General features: G+C 39.4%; 1 protein-coding gene across 5 annotated transcripts in view; it reads left to right on the top strand.

Moving 5' to 3' along the window:
* SOS1 (SOS Ras/Rac guanine nucleotide exchange factor 1) overlaps positions 1–26,011 on the top strand; it is a 221,379-nt gene that overhangs the window by 144,145 nt on the left and 51,223 nt on the right. For all 5 annotated transcript variants that reach the window (XM_072409143.1, XM_072409142.1, XM_072409140.1 and 2 more), the window contains one exon: positions 554–1,209. In XM_072409143.1, the coding sequence (XP_072265244.1) occupies positions 554–1,209 (656 nt within the window). The remainder of the gene's footprint in view (positions 1–553; positions 1,210–26,011) is intronic.

The following is a 26,011-nucleotide window of genomic DNA, read 5'->3' as shown; positions in this document are numbered from 1 at the left end:
AGCATTCCACATGACCTCCCCTGTAAAAGGAAGTGACTGACAACAGGAAGTTCCCTATACAGAGTACCTTAGGCTCCGTTCCTAGGTTACAGCTGTTCCTGTCTACATCTCCAGTTTCTGATTCTCTTTCGTACTGACTCTGGCTTTGACCCTTGACTATTCCTGTTTGCTGCCTGCCCTGACCTCTGACTTGTTTGACCACGCTCCTGTCTCATGTTCAGGCACCCCTCCTGTTTCCTATCTGTCAGCAATCACCTGCCTCTGCGTGCATGGTGGCCTCAACCTGGCAGCTGCCTACAGCGTAACATCCTCACCTCTAGAGGCCCTGAAGAAGACCCTGTACACGTCTTTGCCTACTGGGCTTGTGACACGGAGGGTCCATCATCATGCCCGGTGGCACCATGACAAGCATTGTGCTGAACATCCAAAATTAAAGTCATGAGTACAGTGTTAAAATACAGTATATGTATGTTCTTCATTTATATATTGACTTGTTTATACATTAGTTAACTCTTGACTTTTTTTTTTTTTTTTTTTATAACTCTATCCACAGTGAATCTGCGTGTCGTTTTTATAGTCAGCAAATGAAGGGAAAACAGTTGGCAATAAAGAAAATGAACGAAATTCAGAAAAATATTGATGGATGGGAGGGAAAGGACATTGGACAATGCTGCAATGAATTCATCATGGAAGGGGCCCTAACACGAGTAGGGGCTAAGCATGAAAGACATATTTTCCTCTTTGATGGCCTAATGATCTGTTGTAAATCAAATCATGGACAGCCTAGGTTACCAGGTGCCAGCAATGCTGAGTATCGGTTGAAAGAGAAGTTCTTCATGAGAAAGGTACAAATCAATGACAAGGATGACACTAACGAGTATAAACATGCTTTTGAGATTATCTTAAAGGATGACAACAATGTTATTTTTGCTGGAAAGTCGGCAGAGGAGAAAAATAACTGGATGGCTGCCTTAATATCCCTACAGTACAGAAGTACTTTAGAACGAATGTTAGATGGGACAATTTTACAGGAGGAAAAAGAAGAACAGTTGCGCCTTCCAAGCCCCAAGGTGTACAGGTTTGCAGAACCTGATTTAGAAGAGAATATATTATTTGAGGAAAATGTACAACCCAAGTCTGGTATCCCCATCATTAAGGCTGGAACTGTAGTGAAGCTCATCGAGAGACTAACTTATCACATGTATGCAGGTATGGTATCGCAGCATCCTCTTTTATGAATGAGCCTGCACTAAAATGTATCTGTGGCTCTAAATGGGCAGATCCCATAAAGCAATATTTTGAAAAGTATTTGTAACCAACCATGTGCCCTACATTGTGCCTGATTCATTAAACCTCTCCGAGACTGGTGAAAATTAGACTATTATGGGAGAACCTAGGTTTTTCAGCAAACCTGGAATAGTTTTTTTTTTAAAGATCATTTTGTGCAGTTTTTGCAGGAAATAATTACAAAACAATATTATAAGTCAACACTTTACACATTTTGTTTAAAGCTTTAATATTCTGTCTAGGATGTGTTTCAAGTGGTACATTAATGTTGGAATGAATGGGTTTCTTCACTTCACTTTCTCGGGTGTTTGCCTGTTGTGGTGTTGATGTGTGTTTTTTTTTTTATATTATAGTTTTATTTTTAAAGACCTTGTAAATTTTGTCCCAGAGCTTTACAAAAAATGACACAATTTAATTTTAAAAGTTAGGAAACAAAATGCACCCCTTCTAACTGCTTAGTGATTACGTCCTGTTACTACTCCTGGGTGCCAGGCCATAGTACGGGAAACAGTTTTTAGCCACTAATCTGAACATAGCTTTAGGTTTCTGCATTTTGTCCAGATTTCTCCTGTATCCAGGTTTCAGGAAATCAGTGCAGAAAGGTGTTCTGTTACAGATGTGTAATTAGTTTCCTGACAGGGTCTGATGTCCAAATTTGTCAAACCCTGGTATAGTTTGTAAATGATTAGGAAAAGAAATATAAAACATTATCCTGCAGCAATAGCTCTTGAGGACCAATCACCAGATTTTTTTATTTCCCTTGTGTGTGTGTGTGTGTGTGTGTGTGTGTGTGTATATATATATATATATATATATATATATATATATATATATATATATTATATGTGTTTTTCCTAAATACTTTATATTTCAAAAAAGAAGAGTATGCCCCTCCCCTTTTGTCTCTACTACCACGATTGTAAAGACTGAATGGGAGCCCAGAGTCAAATATCCCAGGGGATTTTGGGATACTTCTTTTGTGCATGCTCAATCTTGGGAATGCGCAGAAGGGGCTTTTCCACCCTCACATATGCGCAATGTAGGTTTTTTTTTCTTTTTTTTAAATTTTCTGTTTGGTAAATCAAAAAACTGACATTCATTATTGTAAGTACATGTTACTGTTTTTGCACTCATGATACATTTTTGCTATGATAGCTTTCAGAGGTCTACCCCTTATTCTTTGCCTGAAAAGTGATTGAAAAAGGTTTAGCAAAAAAAAAAAAAAAATGTTTAGATCGCTGTCCTGAAAATATGTTTTTGCAAATTTAAAATGTATATTGAAAAACACTGGCTTTTATTAAGTGGACCAGTAGCTTCGATATTGGGAAAGCATGCAGTTTAATATCCTTTTACCTCCTTTTACCATGCATCTGTTAATTTTATGTTTGCATTTTTTCACAGTTTAACTAATATCCTTTATTAAAACTTTTTTTTGCCCCCCCCCCCCCCCCCACTCCATTTTGTGCTGTGCTATGACCTAATGATAAACAGTTGGATTTTGTGCCTGGTAGAATACCCACAGTTTTGCTGAACAAGTGGTTCAGCTACCCATAAAATACTTTTTATCAGATTTTTTTTTTGTGCCTTGAATTTTAAAATCAGTTTTACTGCTTGCTTTTATTGTGTTTATGTATTAAAAAAGAATTTTAGATATACTGGCTAAAAAACTGTCCTGCCTGTAACTAGTTGTATGTTCCTTTATAGTGCAGTGTATAGTACAGGAAATACAAGTTTCTGCCTAAAAACTGTAATGTGCAGTGTTTTCCCCAGAAATTTTTTTCAGCCGGGTGGTGGGAAGCTGTAGCCGGGTGGTAAAAAAAGGGGTTGTGGCAAAACACGGCAAATATAGTGCTCCCAGTTGTTTATGCCATAGGTAATCAGTAACCTCCTATTGTTTCAGTGTTCTACCTTCTCCCAATGATTTGTTACAACTTTGTAATGCCTGCCCTGTTAGTATATCCAATTTTTCTATTCTATGTATTTTGCCACAATTGTCCTATGCCGTGTATTGTGACTCAACCTACTAGTGTTCTAAGTTCATAGCTCATATTAGCAGCAAAAAACATTTACCCCTTTAACCCCCCTAGCGTTCTAATTCTGTAATTTTTTGATGCAAAAAGTGATCCTATTTTTTTTGCATAGAAATTTTTGTTTATATTGTGGGCTTGTAATTCTTAGGATTAACTCCCAGGTATGATAATTATATTTATTTGCGGTTCCTGGCATGAGGAATGGACAAATGTAACCTTACTGCCGGTGTGAATTCAGCCTTACTTCAGATGTGCTCCTGTGTCTATATTTAGTTAAAGTGAACTTTTGTGAAAACATTTTTTTTTCCACTTGATTCTTTTACAAAATTAGCCCAGCAGGTCCATGCTGGCTCAGCTTCCACCTTTTCTCTGATGCTCACTTGTACGTCCATTGCTGCCTTGCACTGCACATCCATAAGATTGAACACTTTTTTTTTTTTTACATTATAAGAAAGCATCTGAAGGTGCATGCACACAAGGAGCATTGCAGAGGCTCTTTGGATATGTGACACAAATATCCCAGGAGGCTGCGGATTTCCCCTTTACCGAAATGGGAGTGAAGACTGAAAGGGAGAGGTCCTCTCCAAAAAAGTTTAAAAACAAAAAAACATTTTTCCATTACATAACAGAGAAAGTCACTCTTAAATATAATGTTAAAAATGTGGAGATGCTTTAATAGCATCATGCATGTGATATCAGATGGGGACAAGACAGACAGTGATCCCCTCTCATCACTGTCCATATTCTATATAAAAACACTGTCTGTGAAATTTATCCACAGTGTGTAATGATGTCATCGGCAGCGCAGTGTGACAGCTGTGTGAATGTAAAAGCTGTGTTCAAACCTTTATATCTCCTAAACCGTTGGTTGTATTAACTTGAAATTTTTAAGGTACACATGGAGGCATAGGAAACTGAAACTGTAGATGCAAGTGGGGGACACTTGTGGCTAAACCCTTCTAAAATGTAATTAGTATGGCAATATGAGAACATAAATCTATACCTAGCAAAATGTGCTGCCTGCTCTAGGACACATATCTGTCCGCATCTTACCTCAAACCCCAATTTCTCCAGAATTAGGAGGTGCAGGGAAAATATAGGTGGAAGTGGGAGACACGTGTGGCTATCACCTTTCATCACCATGGCATCATTACAACATTAAAAAAATAACTGTCCATCAAAAAGCACTTCCTTGTTACACATGACTGTAACCTTCCAGTACCTCAACTTCAATAAAATTCAGTGGGCAGAGTTTGTTCTAATGATGCCATAGTGATGAAGTTTTAGGGGATGTTAGTCACAGATGTTCCCCACTTGTACCTATATTTTTGGTTTCTTACACCTCCCCATTCCCCAATTGAAGTTCAGAATGTTAGCTAAGTGGACAGGAATGTGTAACAGGGCAGGGAAGCCCATTTTATTGGGCAAAGTGTTTTATGTTCTAATGATGCTATAGTAATTAGATTGTAAGGAGCGAATGTGCCCGCCACTTGCACCTATATTTTCAGTTTTGTACCCCCACCTCAGAGAAATTGGGGTTCAAAGAAGAGAAGCAGACAGTAGTTTCATAGGTATAGATTTGTGACAGGTAGGTATATATTGCTCCTTGCTCCAATGCTCCTTGCTATGTTAGTGGCTCCGGGGACCCCAATTTGCATTTTCAATTTAGGACTCCTAGTTGCACTTTCCTCTGAAACAGCAACCCCAAAGTTCGATTTTCATAACTGTTTATATTTGTGACCCCCATATCTTGAAATTCTTTAAAGCTGGGGGGCTGAAATTGTAGTAACTAGTATCTATGATGGTCCCCTGTACACCCTAAAAATTACAGGTCATTGTGACATACATATTAGGAGATATGGAGGTTTGTACACAGAGAGCTGTGAGGATGCAGAAAGACATGCAGACTTCACACACAGCTCTAGCAGTGGATACATTTCACCGGTAGATTTTTTTTTTTAATAGAAATCCGAGCTCGTGCTATGAGATGGGGGCGGGGCTGTCTGTGTCTCCTTCACATGAAGCCTGAACTGTGTGCTCGCTTCTCATCCCAGCAGCAATCCTCTGGATGGCACAGAGCAGGCTCACTGTGATTCGTGCAGAGGATGAGAGTTGCCGAGAAGAGGTGGGCGGGGTATTCAAAGCAGCCGGGCGGAGCAACTGGCTAAAACCCTCTGGGGAGAACTATGATGTGCAAATAGTGAATTCAGTTCTTGAAGTTGCAGTTGGTTACTCTGTTCCTACCTTTTTGCATAATTATGAATGTTTGCCTTTACTGACCAGTAAAGTTATGTCATTATTAGCATGTCAGTACACTTAAAGAAAACTCATTCTGCGTCATTCTAGAATTCCTCCACGTCCCAGGTGCCGCTATCTTTTCTCTTCCCTTCCAGTCTTCTTCCTACGCAGATGCGAGATCAGGTGACGTAGTCCCTGGAATCTCTTTCCTCTTAGTGGAAAAAATGCCCCCGAAGATTGGGCTCTGCGCTCCCATTCAGTCTTGATTGCAGTGGTGATCCAGACATAAAGGGGTGGTGCTGCACCCTTTAAAAACCCTTTACATGTAATGGTTGTTTATCCATTTATGTTAAGTAAAAATGTTGATTTTAAGTTTGCTTTAAACGTATAATAGTAGCTAATGCTTAATGATATGTTTAGGCTGAATAAAGGGAACAAATGTTGCACAATGGAAAAACTGTACTGTGATCCCACTATTCTCTTAACTATTTGCAAAGAGTGGCCTTATCTCATCTCAAACTAGAGATCATTTGCACTCCTGTCATGGGAAGGAAATCTACTGGAAAGGCTTGTTAGCAATCTGTTCCTGCACAGGTTTCCCAGCCTAGCTCTAAAACGATGACGCCTCCCACTAATCAGACACTGCATGAGACATTTTGGTGCAGCAGTTTAGCGTGGTCAGGGACCTTGAAACCATGACAAAAAGCTTTATGAAAAAATTACTTCCCGATTGCGACAATCTACATAGACTTGATAATCCCCACATGATAGTAACTTTTTTTCCAAACCATGAAGACTGTCAGAGTGTTTTCCAATATAGAAGTTGACAGCCAGCCTGTCCAGATTTCCTTTAACCCGTTACTCCAACATTATTCTTTTATTGTATCAAATGCTGATGTTACTGCTGTTACTGTTACTTTAACGTGGAGTAATATCTCAGAGCCTTCTTTCAAAATCACCAGCAGGCATAGCCCCACTTTCACCTCTTTGTAAAAAAAGGTTTTCATATCAACCTACGCACCTTTCAAGCTTACTGTGCTTTGCTATGTACTAAAAAAAAAAAAAAAAATCATGCTTCTCTTTCATCCTGCAGATTCCTCGATGGCGCTGGTCCTTCCCACAATCCAGTCCTGCGTCTTCCTGAAATTCCTCTTTGTCCCGCCGATATCTTTTTTTCTTCTGTTCAGTAAGGGCTCTTAAGGGAAACAAAAAGAGAGCAGATCTCACTGGCGATCAGGACTTAGAGGGCAGTGCTGCGCCTTTTTTTTTTTTTTTTTTTTTTGTGTACTGGTATTGCTTGTCTGGTATTTTCACTGGCTGGTTATGGTAGTATCTAGTCCTTTTTTATTTATATTCCTGTATTGTTTGTTCTTATTCTTATCTGTTTTTCTTACTTTAGTTACCATAACCCCTTTCTAGGTACATAGGCATTTAGACCTCTTAGGATCCCGCTGTTGGAGTGACTCTGATATCCCCCCCTATGGCTGACATACATAGCACCATGGGCCCATGGCTTACCTCTATTTACCCATTAAGTTTGTAACCTCATCTCTCTTTTAAAATGACAAAATAACTTTCCAGTACTATCACTATCATTTACCAAGGTTAAATTTTCTGACATATCCTACAAAACCCTAAACTGATTCCTGGGGAATACCATGAAAGTCTTTACGGACCTTCACCTATTTCTAAATCTTCCTCTGTTTCTTACTTTTCAATTGTTTTACCTAGACTTTAAACTGCTCATGCTGCTTTTCTGCACAGATAATTTACTGGGGAAGAATCGCTGCCCGTTGTCAAATCTCTCAAAACTGGAAGTTTAACTGATCTTGATGTTTTTTTCAAACAAATATCACTACTTTTTCTAAGCTTCAAACTCCCCTTTGATTTTTCCTGCAGTAAGTAGCATATTTCCTTCATCAGTGGCCCAAACTAGCAAAAAAAAAAACTCTGTAGGCCCATTTTTCATTTTCTTAAAGTTATGAGTTAAAGTTTACCAAATAAGGGCTTAACTGGTTTGCTTACCAACAACCTTTTATAAAACGTGGGATCTGTGGATTCATTATTTGTGTTGGAAAGCTGGATTACCTGGAAAAATGTACGCCTATAACTTTTCCTGGAGTGTTCAATGTTAGGACAATCCCGCTGGATGCTCCAACAATAGTCAATCATATGTACACACCATCTACCGTGATACCCTCTTTCCATGACCTTCAAATCTTGGTGGAATCCATCACCTTGCTCATCACTTACTGCACCAAGGTTTTCTGGGAAGTTAGAAACATGGCTATACAGAAAATGCACCTTGATGTTCATATTGCAACCAAGCATTTTGTAGCTCTCCAAGAATTTCTGGTCAGTTTCTGTGTAATTTTTGCTTGTGTGTTTCCAAGAAAGTCCTTGACAATGGCTTGATAACCAAGCATTCTTTTCAACTTCTGATATTGTCCTAATGAAATGTTCATCTTTGATGAGCTGTCGAATCTGTGGACCGTCAAACACACCAGCCTTTAATTTTTCATATGACAGGCTAGAAAATGCCAAAATTAGGTACTTGAAACAGTCTAGTTGGCAAAGCTTTAACGAACTGCTTCATTAGACCCAGTTTCATGTACGGAGGCGAGAATATAATATTCTTTCTATCAACAAGTGGCTCATGTAAAATGTTTGGATCACCTGGTTAGGTCAGATCTTGGAGGCCAATTCCTTTCCACCCAATGCCTCTCACGAGCTCTGCTGTCCCACATGCACAGATAACAGGGATACTTGGTGTATCCGTGTTGCTGACAAATAAGGAAGCATACCATTTTAAGGTCAACACAGATGACCCAGTTGTGTTGGTGATATTGCAACAACTCAATGACTCATTTTATGTCTGCAAAAATATTCACTAAGAGAAACTGAATGACCAGTTGGGACTGACCCAAATATATTGCCATTTTGAAGGAGGACCCACTTTAAGCTCTGCTTTGAGCTATCGATGAATAGATGCAATTCAGTTGAGTTATAGATTGGAATTCCCAATACCTCCATTAAACCAGGTATGTTAATGGCAATACACAAAGCCACTGTCAGTTTTAAAGTACTGCAGAAATGCAATTTCTCTGGTTTGAAAGTTTGTAGTTCTGAAGCCTTCTTCATTAGTCCCAAATCACATGCCAAATCACTCAACTCATTCTGATACAAACAGAGTCCTCTTCAATTTCAAACTCTTCATCATTGTTGTCACCTAGTTCATCATCATAATCATGTTCTTCAAGGGAGGGTAGTATAACGAAAACCGGCACTGGAATTTCATCTGAATGAGCCACTGGGCGTATAGCCGATGGTAGACTAGGATACTCTGTTACATTTATTTTTCCTGGTAAATCCTGAAGTTTTCACCATACAAAAGTAACAGTCACTGAAATGATCCCCTGGCTCTCGCCAAACCATAGAGATACCAAATGGCATCTTATCATCTAACCCTTTGTCCACATCCGTAAACCCTCCACACACTGTTTGCACATCTTATGAGGGCCCAAGACTTATCTTGATCACCAAGTTTACCTTTGAAATATGCCAAATAGGCTTGCTCTACAAATGTGCTGATATTCGTCCTTTGACTGGAAATGGTGAAACTGCCACCGATATAACAAAATGAATCAGGGTTGTTTAGGCACTTACGACGAGAAAAAGCAGAGCTCGACATGATCAGCATACCTATTTTAGTGTAAATAAGCTTAAGAATTGAAGTCAACAAAAAAATTGTTCAAAATTGTTCCCCAATGTTTTACTTTGTGCTTATGTTTTTTACAATTTTTAGGTTGTTGAGCAGGCAAAAATCAAAGCTTCCATTAAGATCACTTCTTTGTTCTGAGGGAGGTGGCCCTTATTTTCCCACCTAGTGACACTAGGACAGTGAATAAAAGGGTGCAAATGTGTTGTTACTGTTCCCATCAAAACTCCCAAAGTTTTCTGCTCTCCCACAATTGTTGCCTGGACAAAAAGGGCAGGGAAATCTCCTCTGCAGGAGCACAGACCTCATTGAAAACTTGAAATCTTCTTTAAGCATTCTTCTTTTTGTGCAAAACGTAACAAAAAAACGTTTGGCTTGGTTTGGACCTTAAAGGATAATGCACCTATCGCACAAAAGTACATTGTGACAGTATAGTGTCTCTTTTTTTTCAGATGCTTTTTATTTTTAATGGCTGAAGATCACCTGCAGGTTTGGTGCTGCAAAATGTTGATGAAGTTGGGGCTTTTGTCAAAACTGACCCCATCACCGCTTAGAGGTACACAAAGATTCTTATTCAATATGCATTTACCATCATGGATGTGTCTGACACATTTTGTAGCATGAAAATGCCACAAGCACAGGGTCAACATCATTAAGAAAAAAAGAAAGATAAAACTGCGCAAAAGAAAGGAAACTGGAGCTGTCTGCACTCCCACAAATTTTTTTAACAACTTTGGTCAAAACTCAACAGTACATGTAAATGTTACCACAGCTTGCTGCTTTCAGGAATGGATGTACTGCATCATGCTGGCCACTCCCCTTAGCCGTGATATGCCTGCATAAATGCCTTGCAGGCTTAGCTTGAGGAAGGTGGGAAGTAGAACCTAGGAATGGGAAAATATAAGCAGATAAGAGATTTTTTTGCTGTTTTAAAGACAACTTTTGATCATTCCAAATATAGATTGATTTTTTTTTCATATTTAATGAAGTTTATAGAATGTTTGTTGACATGTATGCCATGCTATTTGGCAGCACAGCTGCAACATTTCAGGAGATGACCTATATCAGCACTAGAAGATTTTACCAAACACAAGCTGAAAAGGATTATGTTAAACGATGGTTAAGACATGGTAAGCTCTTGTGCACGCTTGCCACTAACCTTGCCACCTGGCATCTGTGAATTCATTTTTTGTGGTCGACAGCTGGATTACCTGTAAGCTGTTCTTTTTTCTGTATTTTCTTTTCTTTCCATTTTGTCAGATTCCTTGCTAACTCTACCTGTACCATTTTGTTAATTAAACAAAGAGCCAAGACCAAGCCTTCTAGAATAATGTGCTGTGAACAGATAAAGAATAGTTGTTTGGCCACAAAACAGTAGATATATTTGGAGCATATGGAACACACATTTCAGAATAAAAATGTAGGTGCATGGTGGTGAAATAATATGGTTTGGGGTTGCTTTGCTGCGTCAGAGTCTGGGCAGCTTAAAATCATTAAATCAACTCTGATTTCTGCATCATGTCTCTTTTCCGACTATTGAAAGCCAAATAGACTTTGTCCTCTGAAACGTTGGTAAAGTAGGAGAAATGATAAATGATTAGCACTGTGTGTAGTAATATTGGAGCAATTGTTATCTCTTTAGAACACATTTCCTGTCATTGCTGCTGCTCTTCCTATATCCTATTTTTCATTTTATGTGAGAGAGATCCTCAGCTGGTAGTCTACACCTAGGACATTCATATCTCCTTTTCCTGAGAAAACAGACTAGTTTCAGTGAAAAGCGTTGCAATTTGGAACACCCCAGGGGGTTGTTTCACAAACAGCTTTATATTGGTGTACAGTGTTTTTTTGTATATGTATATTTTTGTGTTTTTTGTGTGTCAAGACATTTTATTGATATATATAATATAGGTTTTATATTTTATTATGATTCTGTTTTGAAAAAAACTTTACTTGGCTTTAAAAGTCTCAATATCTGGATACTCACCAATCCTTGTAGTCTAAACTTTAACAGGATTTGTGGCTGTATCAATTTAAAACTCAGGTGGTATCTGAATTGTTCTATCATGAAGAGGCTATCTTTCAACAAATTATTGGTTCCATGCACACTAGCAAATCTAAAAGAAATGGTTTAATAAGAAGGAAAAAGGCTGAAATAAATTCCATTGAAATGTTGTAGGTTTATTCGAAATAGAATTTTATTGCAGAACAAAGCCACAAACATTCCATATAGCACGCTATATGGAATTCTATATGGAGGAGTGTCCACCTGTACAAGTGATGGACATTTATGCAAAATACAAGCAGTATTAAAGGAGAAATACCAGCCACTGGTCTATTGCTTTGACGGTACACTTTTACATCTAATAATATTCTTGTGAAAATGGAACTTAAGTTCCACTTTTAGGTTTTCATGATCTAGGATGTCATTATTTCAGAAAGGAATGACTCTGAATTTCTAGCAAAAAGCTGAGCTGCATATGTCATCCAGACCTTGCCAATCAAGTTGGCTGAAGACCATTGTCAGGGAAGAGGTAAAGAAAGATGGTCATGCCCTGTAATGGAATGGTGACAGGTGAATATTGTGGGGGTTGTTTCCACTTTAAATGTTTAAAAGCCCTTTTTTGTTTTGAACTATATCATTTTTATTTGTGTGTGTGTTTTCAAGATCCAATGTTTGTCTGTTCAAAAAGGAAATTGAAAAGTCAATATTTTTATGGGGTGTGCTTAGTTTATCACGTCTGTTTTTGTGGGACTTTGTTAGAAGTGCTAAAAGATTCACCTGTAGCATTTATTTGACAGTTTTTAACAGTTGTGACAGGCAGATTTGTTTAGGAGATGTAGATATTACCTGGTAGATAACTCTGAGAACAATTGCTCAGGTGGAGTTGATTCACAAAGGACTGGGCTGGTAAGCTATTGATGCAGTGGTAACAAAACTGTCTGTAGAGATTTGTAGAGGACACTGTCTGTGGCACCCTATGAAAATTTGCTTACAGACCTGCATCACAGCATACTACAATGCACAGTTATGCACTAACAGTGCTCTCCCTAAACACACCTTTCCAGTGCACTTCAGAGCACTACCTTGTTTTTGAAAGTGCAACACGCACAATCTTTTCTGCCATGTGGTGCATTGGGCCGAAGTGGGCTGCTCTAACACAACATGTTGATCCGGCTCCGTGCAGCACACGCGGGTTACCCACTCTGCAGTGCTCTCCTCTTCCTCTGGGCATCTTGTGACACTCTCGGAGACCCCAGGTTCAATGAGCAAGGCCAAGAAACGTCTCCTTCAGACACCCAAGTCACCGCGTGGCCTGTATTCCAAGATGAGGCTGGAGACTTCTGGTACAGACGACTCAGCCAGGGGGGTCCTTTGGATGATATTCCTACATCGTCTGACAGCAGCCAGCACCAGTTCCCATCTGATCTCTCCCCTGCAAAACCAGAGCCAGGGGAGCGGATGCTTACTCAGTTCAGGGAAATTATGAGGGATGAAATCTTCATAGCAAATAAAAAGCTATCTTCAGCACTATTAAAGGAAATTAAAGAACTAGACCGATGTACTGCGGTTCTAGAGGATCGTTTTGACGATGTCACTACAGTTCTGGTGGGGCATGAGATGGATCCTGATGTTATGCAGTTGGAATTATAAACACTAAGGAATCCGCTAGAGCAGCGGTCACCAACTGGTGGTCTGCGGGAAGATTTTGGGGGTCTGAGCACCCCCGAGGACCCCGCTGGGGGGACGCACCGACCAGAGCTGCGGACCATGTCCCCCGTGCAAATCCCCAGCTCAGAAGTGGGCGGGCTGTGTTTCACAACACAACCCGCCCACTCTCCCATCACAGGCAGTGGCAGAGTGGGCGGGGTTATGATGTTGCTATGGGGGAGTTTCCTCCCCTTTGATTGACAACTAGCTCCCCGCGCATGCACGGTCAGGAGCTGGTAATTTTAGTGGGACCAAAAAAGGTTGGCGACCGCTGAGCTAGAGGACGCTAAAAATCGTGCTACAATTGATAACCTTAGACTCAGAGTTATCCCTGAAAGTATCGTAGATCTTAATGGAACGGTTACTGCTCTACTTAGTAGTTCCTGATGTTTCGGTTGTTTGCCTTGAAATGGACAGGATTCATAGGGCCCTTTCCCGTAAACCTATAGATGGTCCTTCTAGAGATGTCATCACTAAAATCATCATAAAATTTCACACTATCGTACTAAAGATTTGATCCTGCAAGTGGCACGCATCAGAGATACACTTACCTATCAAGATTTCTCTTTCCAAATATTTGCGGATTTGTCGCAATCCACCATCCAGAAAGGAAGAGCCTTAAAACCATATTAGTGGATTCTTCAAGACAACAATTTGCTTTATAATTGCGGATTCACGTTTAAACTGCTCTTCACATATCAGAACCATCCGTACTCAGTGGTTACTACGGCTGATCTACGAAAATGCCTTTATGGACTTATCCCTATACCCGATGGATAATTCTTTGCAAGCATCCAGTCTCCCAGGAGATGTCGGCATCTTCGGCCCATTTGGATATCTCTACAAGGAAAGCCAACTCTCAGGAACTATCCCGTTCCAAGGCTCTGAGACGACTTCAATCCTAATGCTTTCGTAAGGTGGCTGACGGTTGATCTTTACATATTTTGATCTAAAGGGTCGGTCCAGCCACTTTTTATTGATGGTCCGTTACTGTGAATGGTCTCCAATTTTGATTTTTGAGTTTTGAAATTTTTTTTTTTTATTGTTTTCATGAGGATTTATCCTTTTCTATGTTCTATAGAATATCTTGAATATTTACATATATTGCATATCTCGCCTGGAACGACTTTGTCGTTATGCTATGTTTCTTTTTTTTTTTTTTTTTTATTTCTTATCATTGGTAATATATGCGTATATAGCTTTAACCACGGTGGGTTGGTCAGTGCCTTACCTTTGCTCGAGGTGATACTTGTCCCCCCTGTTCTTTTTTGCTGACCTTTTTTGTATTGGTTCCTTTTTTTGTTTGGAACAAAGAGTCAGCTGCACTACGTTGCTTTCCCTTCCATGGTTATTTTGAACCTCTTTATTCATTATTGTGTTTTATTTTTATTTTTTTTATTTCTTGCTTTGTGTTTTCTGTTTTTTTCTATTGAGTCCTGTTAACTACTGTGGCAATGTATTTTGCTTGTTAACGGTTTGATATGGCGCTAAAATCTTTGATTTTTAATGTCCAAGGTATGAATTCCCCTCATAAGCGGTCCACCATTTTTAGGTATTTACTTTGCTTGTTTATAGGAGACCCATATTTTGGCTACATCCGAACTGAAATTTTTACATGCATCTTGTTCCCAGTTTTACCAGGCAAACGCTCCAGTTAAAAAATGTGGGGTTTTAGTAGCAATACATAACAAGACACCTTTAATTTGTCACAAGCATATTGCCGTTCCGCAAGGCTCCATTATCTATTGTTGGTGGGCTCTATTCTTGATAACAGTGTGACAGTTTGTTCCTATTGTGCCCCTAATTCGAAACAACTGTTTCCCCCATTTTATATGTGGGGAATCTTAATATGGTTTTGAACCCAAACTGGATAGATCTAAACCTGACTTTCCTTTTTCTAAACAAGATATATCTGATTTTCATTCTTTATTGGGTAGCTTGGTGTGTAATTCTTTTTTTCTAATATCTTCCTCTAATAATTGGTGTCTTAATGATTCTTTATTATCATACTCACCGATAATGGCTGATCTTATAGCCCAGACTACTGACTATTTTAAGACCAATGTAGGCAGTATTTCTTCTCCTATGGTTCTCTGGGATGCCTAAAAATCAGTTTTGAGGGGAGTTCTTTTTCGCCATGCGTCTAAACGTAAGCGTGAATGCACTCTCCAATTGACTAAGCTGGAAGTGGAAATGGAAGTGATCGCTACCATTTTTAGAGGCACCCCACAGAACGTGCAGAATCTAGCATTCGGTGAACACATCAAAAGTTCAATGCTAATACTAATAAGATTGGCACGATGTTAGCTAATAAATTTTGAAATATGCCCAAACATAGGCCTGCAATTTTGTTGCGCACTAGAAATCATTTGTGCACATCTAACCATATTATTATATTGGAGGTATTTAGACATCAATTAGCTTAATTGTTTAAAGCTCCTTCTGAACTGTCTTCTGCAAAGGCACAAGCTTTTTTGTCTAAAGTGCATCTTCCATCGCTGCCTACTGACCAGTTTAGGGGCAGATATTACTGTTTTAGAAGTTTTGGCTGCGATCAAGTCTCTTAAGATTGGTAAAAAAGGGGGTCCGGATGTTTTTTGGCATTATTTTATTAAAAAAAATGGTGAACCATGTTGCTCCACATCTGGCCACCCTTTTTAATCATTTTACATTTTCAGGTTTTCGTAGTTCCGATATGTTACAGGCTTAAGTGAGGATGATTCCTGAGCCGGGTAAGGACCATCTTGATTGGTCTAATTACAGACCTATATCGCTCCTTAATATAGATCTTAAAATTTTGGCCAAAGTAGTTTCTATGCAACTAAATGGGTTTCTTCCCTCCTTGATCCATAAGGATTAGGTAGGTTTTATTCCTGGGCGTTAGACCTCTGATAGTATCTGTGTACTGTATTGCTGAGTTATTAAGCTAGAATGTCTGGTCAAAAGTCTATGTTCTTGTCCCTTGATATGAACAAGGCTTTTGACTCGATATCCTGGCGGTACCTACATTTTGTTTTGCAGAAGTGGAATATGGGTGTGGACTTTATTTTATGGATAAACTCCATTTTTTCTAATCTGACTTCTTCTGTGAAATATTGTAAATTAACTTCACGAACCTTTGATATTGCACGTGGTACCCGCCAGGGGTGTCCTCTATCCCCATTACTTTTTGTGTTGGCTTTGGAACCCCTAGCTGCGTTTATTAGACAATGTACTGAAGTTTTGGGGATTGAAGTTTCTCACTATACCCACAAAATTTTGCTTTTTGCAGATGACATTTGGTTATGTCACTTCCCCTCATGTTACGTTACCATCTATAATACAAGTTCTTGGAAGTTTAGGAACAATATCGGGGCTTAAAGTTTAACCCATCTAGGTTGTTAGCGCTGAATGTGTCTATGACAGGCAGATTTGACAGTCCTTCAGACCAATTACCCTTATAGTTGTGTTCAAGAACTGCCTTATCTGGGTGTTCGAATTATTGCGAATCAAGAAGTTTTATATAAAGCTCATTATGTCCCTTTGATTAGGTCCCTTTGTTCCCTGTTTAAATCTTGGAATATTCCTTATCTCTCTTGGTTTGGACGCATTCATGCTATCAAGATGTTTTTTCTACCTAAAATTATGTATCTTATGCGGGTTCTCCCAATACCTTTTCCTTTTTGGATCTGTCAAACCCTCCCGCGCAAATTACTGCAGTTTATCTGGAAATATGAAATAGGCCTTGGAGTACCTCATTTGTACTCCTAATATAAAGCGTCTCAAATAGCCCCTTTTATCTCTATTCATAATAGCGATTGCCTTTGTGGGTCTTTCGTCTTAGACCTAAGACTATGAGTCCGTTTCTTTTATATATTCATTATATTTGGGATTCGGTTAAGAATAAGGCAAAGTTTATTAGTGGTCACCGCCCACTTATGGAGTTATTTGATAATTCCCTTTTCCAACCGGGTCTTACAAATAAATCGGATTTAATGGTGGATTCAGCATAATTTTTTTACAGTAGGATCTTTGCTCTCTAACTCAGGGGTTGGTTCTTTTTTCTGTTTAAAGGAGAAATGTAATATACCTAATCGGGAACTTTTCAACTATTTACAAATGCAGCTTGCTTGGTAGCCTTCGGTTTCCCCTATCCATGTGTGAATTTGAGCGCATGTATAGGGATAACCCTGTTACAGTGGGAGTTATTTCTTTTTTGTATGTTCCCATTGTCACTACGTGGTTTAATAAACCTTTATCTTATTTGTCAGCGTGGGAAAAGGGACTATCGATAGTTTTTACAGAAGATGATGTTTTGAATTAATGGCTAGCTATTCCCAAAAGCTCTGGAAATGTCATTGCTTTGGAAAATTCCTATAAAGTTTTAATGCGGTGGTACCTTACTCCTGCTAGGATTGCACACATATTCCCCTCAATATCGCTAAATTGTGTTACGGGCTGTAAGGTACTATGGGTTTATATTTGGTGGCTCTGTCCCAAAGTTTACAGATTATGGATAAGAGTATACCATATGATTTATACTGTAATAGGAAATAATTTATCCAAGGACCCTCGTCAAGCCTTATTTCATGTCTCTTTGCCTAAAGTTGACAAAAAATGTTCTACTCTCGTTTTGCATATTTTTTGGCTACTAAGCAGCAGACTGTTGCATATGCATGGAAAACACCTGTTTTACATTTTTTGGAAGTTAAAAATCGTATGCACAGTACTATGGTCAATGAGAAAATTACAGCTAATATTAATGATTCCCATGATAAGTTTTTGGCTATCTGGCAACCCTGGCTGGACTTTTACTTGCCTTCTCCTAGAACTTTTTCTCTTCTTCATATTTCAAGTTTTGTTTTTCTTTCTTAGAACAAGTCTTTTCTCCTTTTTTTCTGTCTTTTCCCTTTTATTTTCCACATTTTTTTATCTCACGATAGTAACAAGGTATAGCTTAACCATGTGTGTTTTTTTCTGTTATTTTTTTGTTATTTTTTCATTGTGTGTTGTTGTGTATTTGTACTTCTGATACCGTGTTTCCCCAAAAATAAGACACTGTCTTATATTTTTTTGGGCTTCCAAAAACACACTAGGTCTTATTTTCAGGGTAGGTCTTATATACTTTTTTTAATGAAAAAAAACACTTACCATATTCATGTATGAATATGGCCATAAAAAAAGGCACATTTTGAAGTGGTTAACATATTAAGGTGCTTTAACACTGATCCACAGATGCAGCACAGTGCACCAGAAAAGATACGGTAACCCACAGGTGCACTGTACAGCATCTGTGGATCTGTGTAAAATCAGCACTCAGTGCATGTGGCCGGGGCAATGATTGCTCACATTTTTATTTTTTTTATTTTTCTGTGCATTTGAGAGTTTTATATGGTGACCCAATTGTAAATTAAATTCTTCATTGATTCATTGCTACCGGTATTGGTTACTGAATTCAGCATTTCTCTTCTTGCACTGTTACTGTATTAAATCAGCCAGCTTGTCCTTACAAACCTAAAATCAGCACAAAATGTGGCTGGGGCAATGATTGCTCACATTTTTATTTATTTATTTATTTTTTTTTATACCGTAATTGTGCTGGTTAAAATAAAAAAAAAAACTTACCTTATCAGAAGACGCGAGCCGAGTTCCTGGCTTCTGACAGGCGAAGTGCATGTAATATCACTCCGCCTGTGACAGGAGCCGGAACTACAAGGCAAGCATCGGCTTGTGCGGCTCCGGAGTGTGTACGCCCGCTGTCTCCCGCTCGGTGAGTATTTTTTTTCTTTTCTTTTTCTACTAGGTCTTATTTTCGGGGTAGGTCTTATATTAGGGCAGGTTGGGGGAAAAGTGCTAGGTCTTATTTTCGGGGTAGGTCTTATTTTCGGGGAAACACGGTAATAGCATGTTCCTTATTATAGCTGTGAAGTAACAACTTTGTTTTTTTTTTAATTGTTCAATGCACTATATTGGTAGCATGTTTTCATTTTACATTTTTGCATGAATGTACATTCTTACTGTTTTGTTTTTGAGTTTACTCAATAAAACCTTTTGTAAAATGACATACTGCTAGAAACTGCATTTTTAAAAATCTACAACTATATTAGAAATATGTCCCTATTTTTATTTTGACTTGGTCACTATAAGCAATAAGTCTAACAATTAAGCACTGTTGCTCTATGGCTAAATCAGCTTTTTTTTCTCATTTATTGTTTTCATCTTTTCTGATAACCTGTCTGACTAAAACTTTATTGTTCATTTCTTTTCATTTGGCAAACATTGACTATAGTCTTAATATGGCTATTCACATGCATAAAGAATAATTAATGGTCTATTTATAAAGCATGGAATCTGACATTCACTGGAACATTCCTCTATGAGGAATCTTCTAGGCCCATGTGCTACAATGACAGTAAATGTTTCTCCACCAGGGAATGTTTCATTGTCAGAGTAACTGATTTCTAAATAGACCCCTAAGGCTGGGTCTACATGAACGATTTTAAAAAGGCATGTAAATGTTCCTACCGCGTTTATATGTATTTTTATGCACTTTTACAAGCGTTTTAAAGCTTAACTTTTTTAAACGCTAAAAAACGTTTATGAACGCCTGCCTATGACGTGGTTTACCGCAAATAGCCGCGATTTTACATAAGCGTTCATAAAAGGTTTACTTTTAACCCTTTCAGGGAATGAGTACAGGGGTACATAAAACCCCTTACTCATTCCCTGAAAGTGTTAAAATGTGTAAAAAAAATTGGACGAGTCTTTAATGTTAAATTATTTTATAATAATTTATAAAATAAATGATTACAGCCCTAGAGGAGCTGTGACGTGTATTACAAATACAGAACATGTCACAGCTCCTCTAGGGCTGCAGGAGTAATCAGGGGAGTGGAGCTGTCAGCATAGCAGAGCTCCGCTGACTGCTCTACTCCCTGATTGGCTGAGGAAAGGGAAATCCTGATGATGCTTGAGCTGTCATCAGGGTTTCCTATTTCTCAGCCAATCACAGAGCACTAGGGGTGAATGAAAAAGCTTGTCCTCATTTAACCCCTAGTGCCCTGCGATCCCTCACTGTCAAGAGGATTTTGCAATGAGCACAGCCCTGGAAATCATCCTGTCATTGGGATAACCTGTAAAAAAAAAACAAAAAAAAAAAAAAAACAAAGTTTAACATTAAAAAAAGTTTAGTTTAACATTAAAGCCTCGTCCTATTTTTTACATATATTTTACCCCTTTCAGGGAATGTGTAAGGGGTTTTATGTACCCCTGTACTCATTCCACAGGGTGGGATGGTGGAGATCTGGGAGTCTCCTTATTCAAGAGGGCTTCCAGAGTCCAAAGTCCTGCTAAAAACGTTTAAAATGGCCCCATTGTTTTCAATGGAAGCTTTCATAAAAGCTTAAAAACGCTTGAAAAGCCTCCATTAAGTTCAAGTGTTTTCATGCGTTTTCCTGCGTTTTCTCGCCTTTATCCAGCGTTTTCTCGCCTTTATCCAGCGTTTTAATCTTTTAAACGTTGCAAGCAACGTTTAAGATAACGCTTAAAAACGTGCCTGAAGGAAACATCCTGGTGTAGATTAGCCCATTGGAATGCATGGGGACTTCAAACATGGGCTTTAAAAGGCTCAGGTTAAACGCTGGGGAAACAGTCCGTGTAGACTAAGCCTAAAGCTGCGTACACACGTGCAATTTTTGTCGTTGGAAAGGATCTTTCACGATCCTTTCCAACGACAAGGGACTGCACGATGCATGAACGGTGCTGTACATACAGCACCGTTCATGCTCTATGGAGAGGGGAGGGGGAGAGCGACGGAGCGGCACCCTGCTGCGCGCTCTCCCCCTTCCCTTTCATTAGGATCGTTCGTCGTCCGTCGTCCATGGATCCGGCAGGTCGGTCATTCGGACGATGGACGACACCGACTGTACACACGGCAGATTTTCGCCCGATATTTGGCCGATGCCGATTATCGGGCGATAAAAATCTGCCGTGTGTACGTAGCTTAAGAGTGACTTCTTTATCAATGATTAAAATGTTATCCTTTCAAATGTACTGTAGTAATGTAACATTTTTCATTTTTGTTTTGTTTACAAATAACTTTATGGCACAATGCCAGAACAAACGAGAATCTTGTAATGCTCTTTATTTGTAGTAAAACTGATTTCTTGGCACAATGTCAGTAATGACCATAACAGAAGAAGGGGTTCCTTCCCCCACCATTACAAAACAAAGTTTGCAGTTACTTTATTATTAGAATCAAACTTATTACATGGATGGTGTTGAACAAAGTCTACATATCCAGTGAAAGGAATTGATCCGTCTGTTATCTTGTCCCTAAATAATTTATTACACAAAGAAGTAAAGCTGGGGTACTGACTTTCTCTTAGTAATTATTGTTGTCTGAATCTGGGATAATCTATTTTTGGTGCTGTTTTTGTATGCAAAATGGTTCTGTTTTTTCGCATGCACATGTGCGTCAGCAATGAAATCTGTTTTCTTTCTTGAGGAATTTAGGTGATATTGTTTAGAGCACATTGTAGGTCACAGTATTGTTTTCTGTTACGTTTAGACTGGTGCATTTGAGGCAATTCAAGTGTAAAATATTAGGGGTGGTTTATACGTTTAATATATTACTGGTATTTGCCATCTAACCTCCCTAGTGGTAACCCCGACCGTGACTCGGGGTAGAAAAAAGTTGTTAAAAGCGGTAACCTTGAGTCACACTCGGGGTAGGTAAACCTATGGGAAGGTTAGTGAATACAGCACTTACCTGATCCACCGGTGTCCCCCGTCATCCATCGCCGTGATCTCTGTCTTCTACGTCTTCTTCTAGCGTCCTCTGCATCCGATGAGTCACCGGGGGAAGTTCCCAGGGGTGTGTGTGTACGTTGCCGGCGGGCGGAGTGGAAAATTCAAAATCCATTTGTTTTAAATTCACTTAGCCCTTTATTCAACAGGCAAAATTTCAAAATATTTTCAGTGTTTTCATAGACAGACCTAATTCTTTTTGTCATATGAACACACTGATGCTTGCCAGAGAGAGATGAGATGCCAGACATTGGTGGGAATTGTCAATCGGCTACCAGTTGAAGGTACACTGCCACTTTTTAAATGCCTGCTTCTAATTTGTAACTGTATTCTATTGTCTGCCATTAGAAGTGAAGGGAGTGGAAAGATGTTTTAGTTTTCCACTAGTACTTCCAGGATGAAGTAAGGATGTGTTTGTCAAAATAATCGGAGATTAAGTTGTAGGGGTGGGTATAGCTAACAGTTTAGATGTAAAATATTTGCTCTGATATAATGAATCATATAAGTTTTACAGTGGACTCCAACATCCTGGCTGTAAGGTTACATAGCAATTGCCATTCCATGCATGCTATTCACCTAGCAAGATCAATATCCTTTTTATAGCAGTTTTACTTGCACTGCATGTGCCGTAGTGGTTGACATTATAACGGCAATGATCTGTGCGGTAGTGATCTTCTGGGTGTCTAAATACTGTTTGTGATAGCCTTTTTTGTTGCTTCCAGGAGAGGAGTGAAGCTTTGTTTTTGTTTTTTTCTGGGGACTGCTGACATCACATCCAAGATATTGGCATCCATCAGTAGTCCCAATGTGCTGATATCTCCGATGTAGGTATAGTCTAGGATCATCCAGCTACCTTCACTACCCGTCTAATTGATGCAATAGTAAGTTGTCCAAATTAGATGACTTTGTGCTTTCTTTTGTTCTGTGACCACTTCAAAGTTTTGTCTATACATTGTGACAGGGCCTTGCAGTGCCTGTCACAAAAGGTCTTGGATGGGGGATTTGTAGCCCCTAGACTGAGACATTTTGTGTAAAGGGCTTTGTAAAAGCCAGTTTAGGGTTCTTGGAGCGGGCCAAAAGAAAAGATGGGTTTCTTTTACCACTGGGTTCATGTCCAGGTTTTCACCTGTGTCTTAGGAAGCACAGGTGTGCTATTTAGCAAGCCAGCAAGAAGCTGGAGGGAGCTCAGTTGGTTCCCAGAGCTGTGTAGAAATAGAGCTCTGTCAAATACAACCCAGGACTTTGTGAGTGAAACATGTTACTTTGTTTGCCTTAACCCCCCTAGTGTTGTAATTATGTCAGTTTTTTTATGCAAAAAGTGATCCTATTTTTTTTTGCATAGAAATTTTTGTTTATATTGTGGGCCTGTAATTCTTAGGATTAACTCCCGGGTATAATAATTATATTTATTTGTTATATTATAATCATAAATTGTATAATAATACATAATTATAAATCATAATTATAAAAAATAATGAAATATTAGACCACAACAATGTAATTTATCAACAAAAAAAAACTAGTTTATCAAAAATTTCTCGCTGGAATTTTCCAATCAAGGGTGCAATATTATTGATAAATAATAATAAAATGAATGCAGATTTTAGAAAAAAAAATTTTACATTTTTAGTAGACATCCCGGGTGTGGTAGATTTTGAAGCAGGGTGCTGCACAATGTCCAACATCACAGTCAGGACAGTAGAACCTGGTTTGTTTGCGTTTTTTCCTTCCTCTGACATCGGTCTTTGAGCAGCAAACCACACACATCCTTGTAGGTGCTGCCTTTTTCTGGGTTGGTGGGATGTATTCAACGAAGTGATGACCGGTCAGGCTTTCTGGGTTGACAATGGTGGAAGCATGATGTCCAGGTCTATTCAAAGCCACTGATGGTGTTTGGCGGTTCTTGACTATGGATTCCGAAACTTGTAAAATGAAGTCTGAATGATTCACAGGCCTCTGTCTATTTTTTTCTATACAGAATGTAGGCATTCCTTAGGCACTGCTCAACTAGATGCCTGAAAATCTTTTTGTAGTACTTCCTTTTCTGTTTCCTCATCGCTGGGTAGAATGACATGGCTTGGTCTGCTCTGTCGACACCTCCCTTGGGTTTGTTGTAGTCAGTCACCACCTGTGGCTTCATCACTTCTTTCCCACGTTTTGTGTGTACCAGAATGGTGGAGGCATCATGGACAGTACTCATCAGGCACACATCTTTTTTTGTCACGCCATCTCAGGGCCATCATTATGCCTTTCTGCCAGGCAACAATTCCTCCTGTCTTCAGCTTCCCTTTTGTAAACAGTGATGGCAGGTAGCCCTAACGGTTCCATAGGCATCTGTTCTGTATTGCAGAAGGAACTCATAAAGCTCAGGAGAGGTGTACAAGTTGTCAGTTGTGACACAATAGCCCTGACCTAGCAATGGCTCAATAAGGGATAGCACTGAAGATGTTGCCAATCCATATTGATCGTATCTGGGGTTGAACTGTGTTCCTTTTCCAGTGTACAGTACTGTATCCCAGATTTAGCCAGGTGAGGATTCACACAGCATATAGGTTTTCACGCCAAATCGTGCCCTCTTTGACGCAATGTACTGCACCCAGCTGAACCTCCCCTTGTAAGCCATTAGACTTTCGTCAATGCTGACATCTCTTTCTGACACATAGGTTTGCTGGAAATTTTGTAGAATCATCTGAGACACTTCCCAAATTTTCTTCAGTTTTGGTGCAGGATGGGTAGTCTCATCAAATTCTTCATTGTTTGCGAAGTACAGGTACTTCATGATGAGGGAAAAGTGGTATTCTGGCAAGGCTGTGCCAAAGAATGGAGTGGCAATCATTTTTTTCTTGGACCAGTACAACTTCTGCACGTCTTTGCCCACAACTCCCTGCAGGATCACCAAGCCCAGAAACAGCCAAATGTCATCCTTGGTCACAGGTTCCCACTTTGTTTCATGCAAACCTTAGGTGTGCAGCACCTTGTTGTTGTCCAGCGTACCTGCATAAATCAAAATAAAAAAGGTATTTTAGGATATGTTCTTTTATAGTGTGAAGGTTGCCAGTAATATGTTAGCAAACACAGAACAGCATATATGTTTGCATATAAAAAAAATTAGCAAAAAATTTCAAAAAGTTAGCAAACACAAGAGCGGCTTACCTGTTTGTCTCCGCAACAATTTTTTCGATAACTTCATCGGTCAAAAACAACTTCAGGTATGCCAGGGGGTCGTTGCATTCAGTCTCAATTATCATCCCAGGTGCGCCGGTAAATTGAAATCTTGGCGATGCTGCCTGGTCCGCATCAAGGTCAATGGAGCACCAAGTGCGCACAGCACTGACCTTTCGCTGTGTGATGACAAATCTCCTGGTGATTCACTATCGCTTGATTCCACAAGGGACTCCAAATCTCTATCGCTGCTTTTAAATTCCTCCAAAACAGCGCTTGCACCGGCGAGATACCTTTTGGATGCCATGTGGTCTCCAGCAATCAGTCAGGAACAATCAAGGTCAAAGACAAAGTGATGAAATGATACATTCAGGAAGTGATTTATAAGCCATCAAAAGGTCAGATCAAGGTCAGGGCTAATAGTGGGCAAAATGTAAATCAGGGCACTGGGCAATGATGCTTGGTGCTCTAAAATGTGTTTTTAAACTTTTATTTTGTGTTTTGTTGTGTATTTTACTGTAAAAAAAAATTAAAAAGCAAATTACATAGTAGTCTGCTTTTAAATTTCCCGCCCCCGAAATCCATTACTCCACTGTATTGCATCACCCGGAAGATGTCACATCCTGCCGGGTGATGCGATAGGGATGTCCCCGCCCCGATCACTCCACTGAAACCACCAACAAAGCTGCTCACATCACCCAGAGGCTGCGAGCGTCACATTCTGCGGGTGATGCAAGCAGCTATAGTAAATTCCGGGGGTGATGCCAGCAGGAATCGCCGCTGGCATCACCCCGGGAACTTACTATTGGTGATCGCATCCGCAGTTAGATGTGATGCACCATGCAGAAATCCTGCATGGTGCATCACATCTACAGTGTTCTCCCCAGAAATTTTTTTCAGCCGGGTGGTAGGAAGCTGTAACCGGGTGGTAAAAAAAGGGGGTGTGGCAAAACACAGCAAATTTAGTGCTCCAAGTTGTTTATGCCTCGGGTATCCAGTAACTTCTTATTGTTTCAGTGTTCTACCTTCTCCTAATTATTTGTTACAACTTTGTAATGCCTGCCCCGTTAGTATATC

Source organism: Pyxicephalus adspersus, chromosome 4, assembly GCF_032062135.1.
Source record: "Pyxicephalus adspersus chromosome 4, UCB_Pads_2.0, whole genome shotgun sequence".
NCBI classification, from domain to species: Eukaryota; Metazoa; Chordata; class Amphibia; order Anura; family Pyxicephalidae; genus Pyxicephalus; species Pyxicephalus adspersus.
Note: the sequence above shows the minus strand (reverse complement) of the source record. Positions and strands in the feature narration are given on the sequence as shown.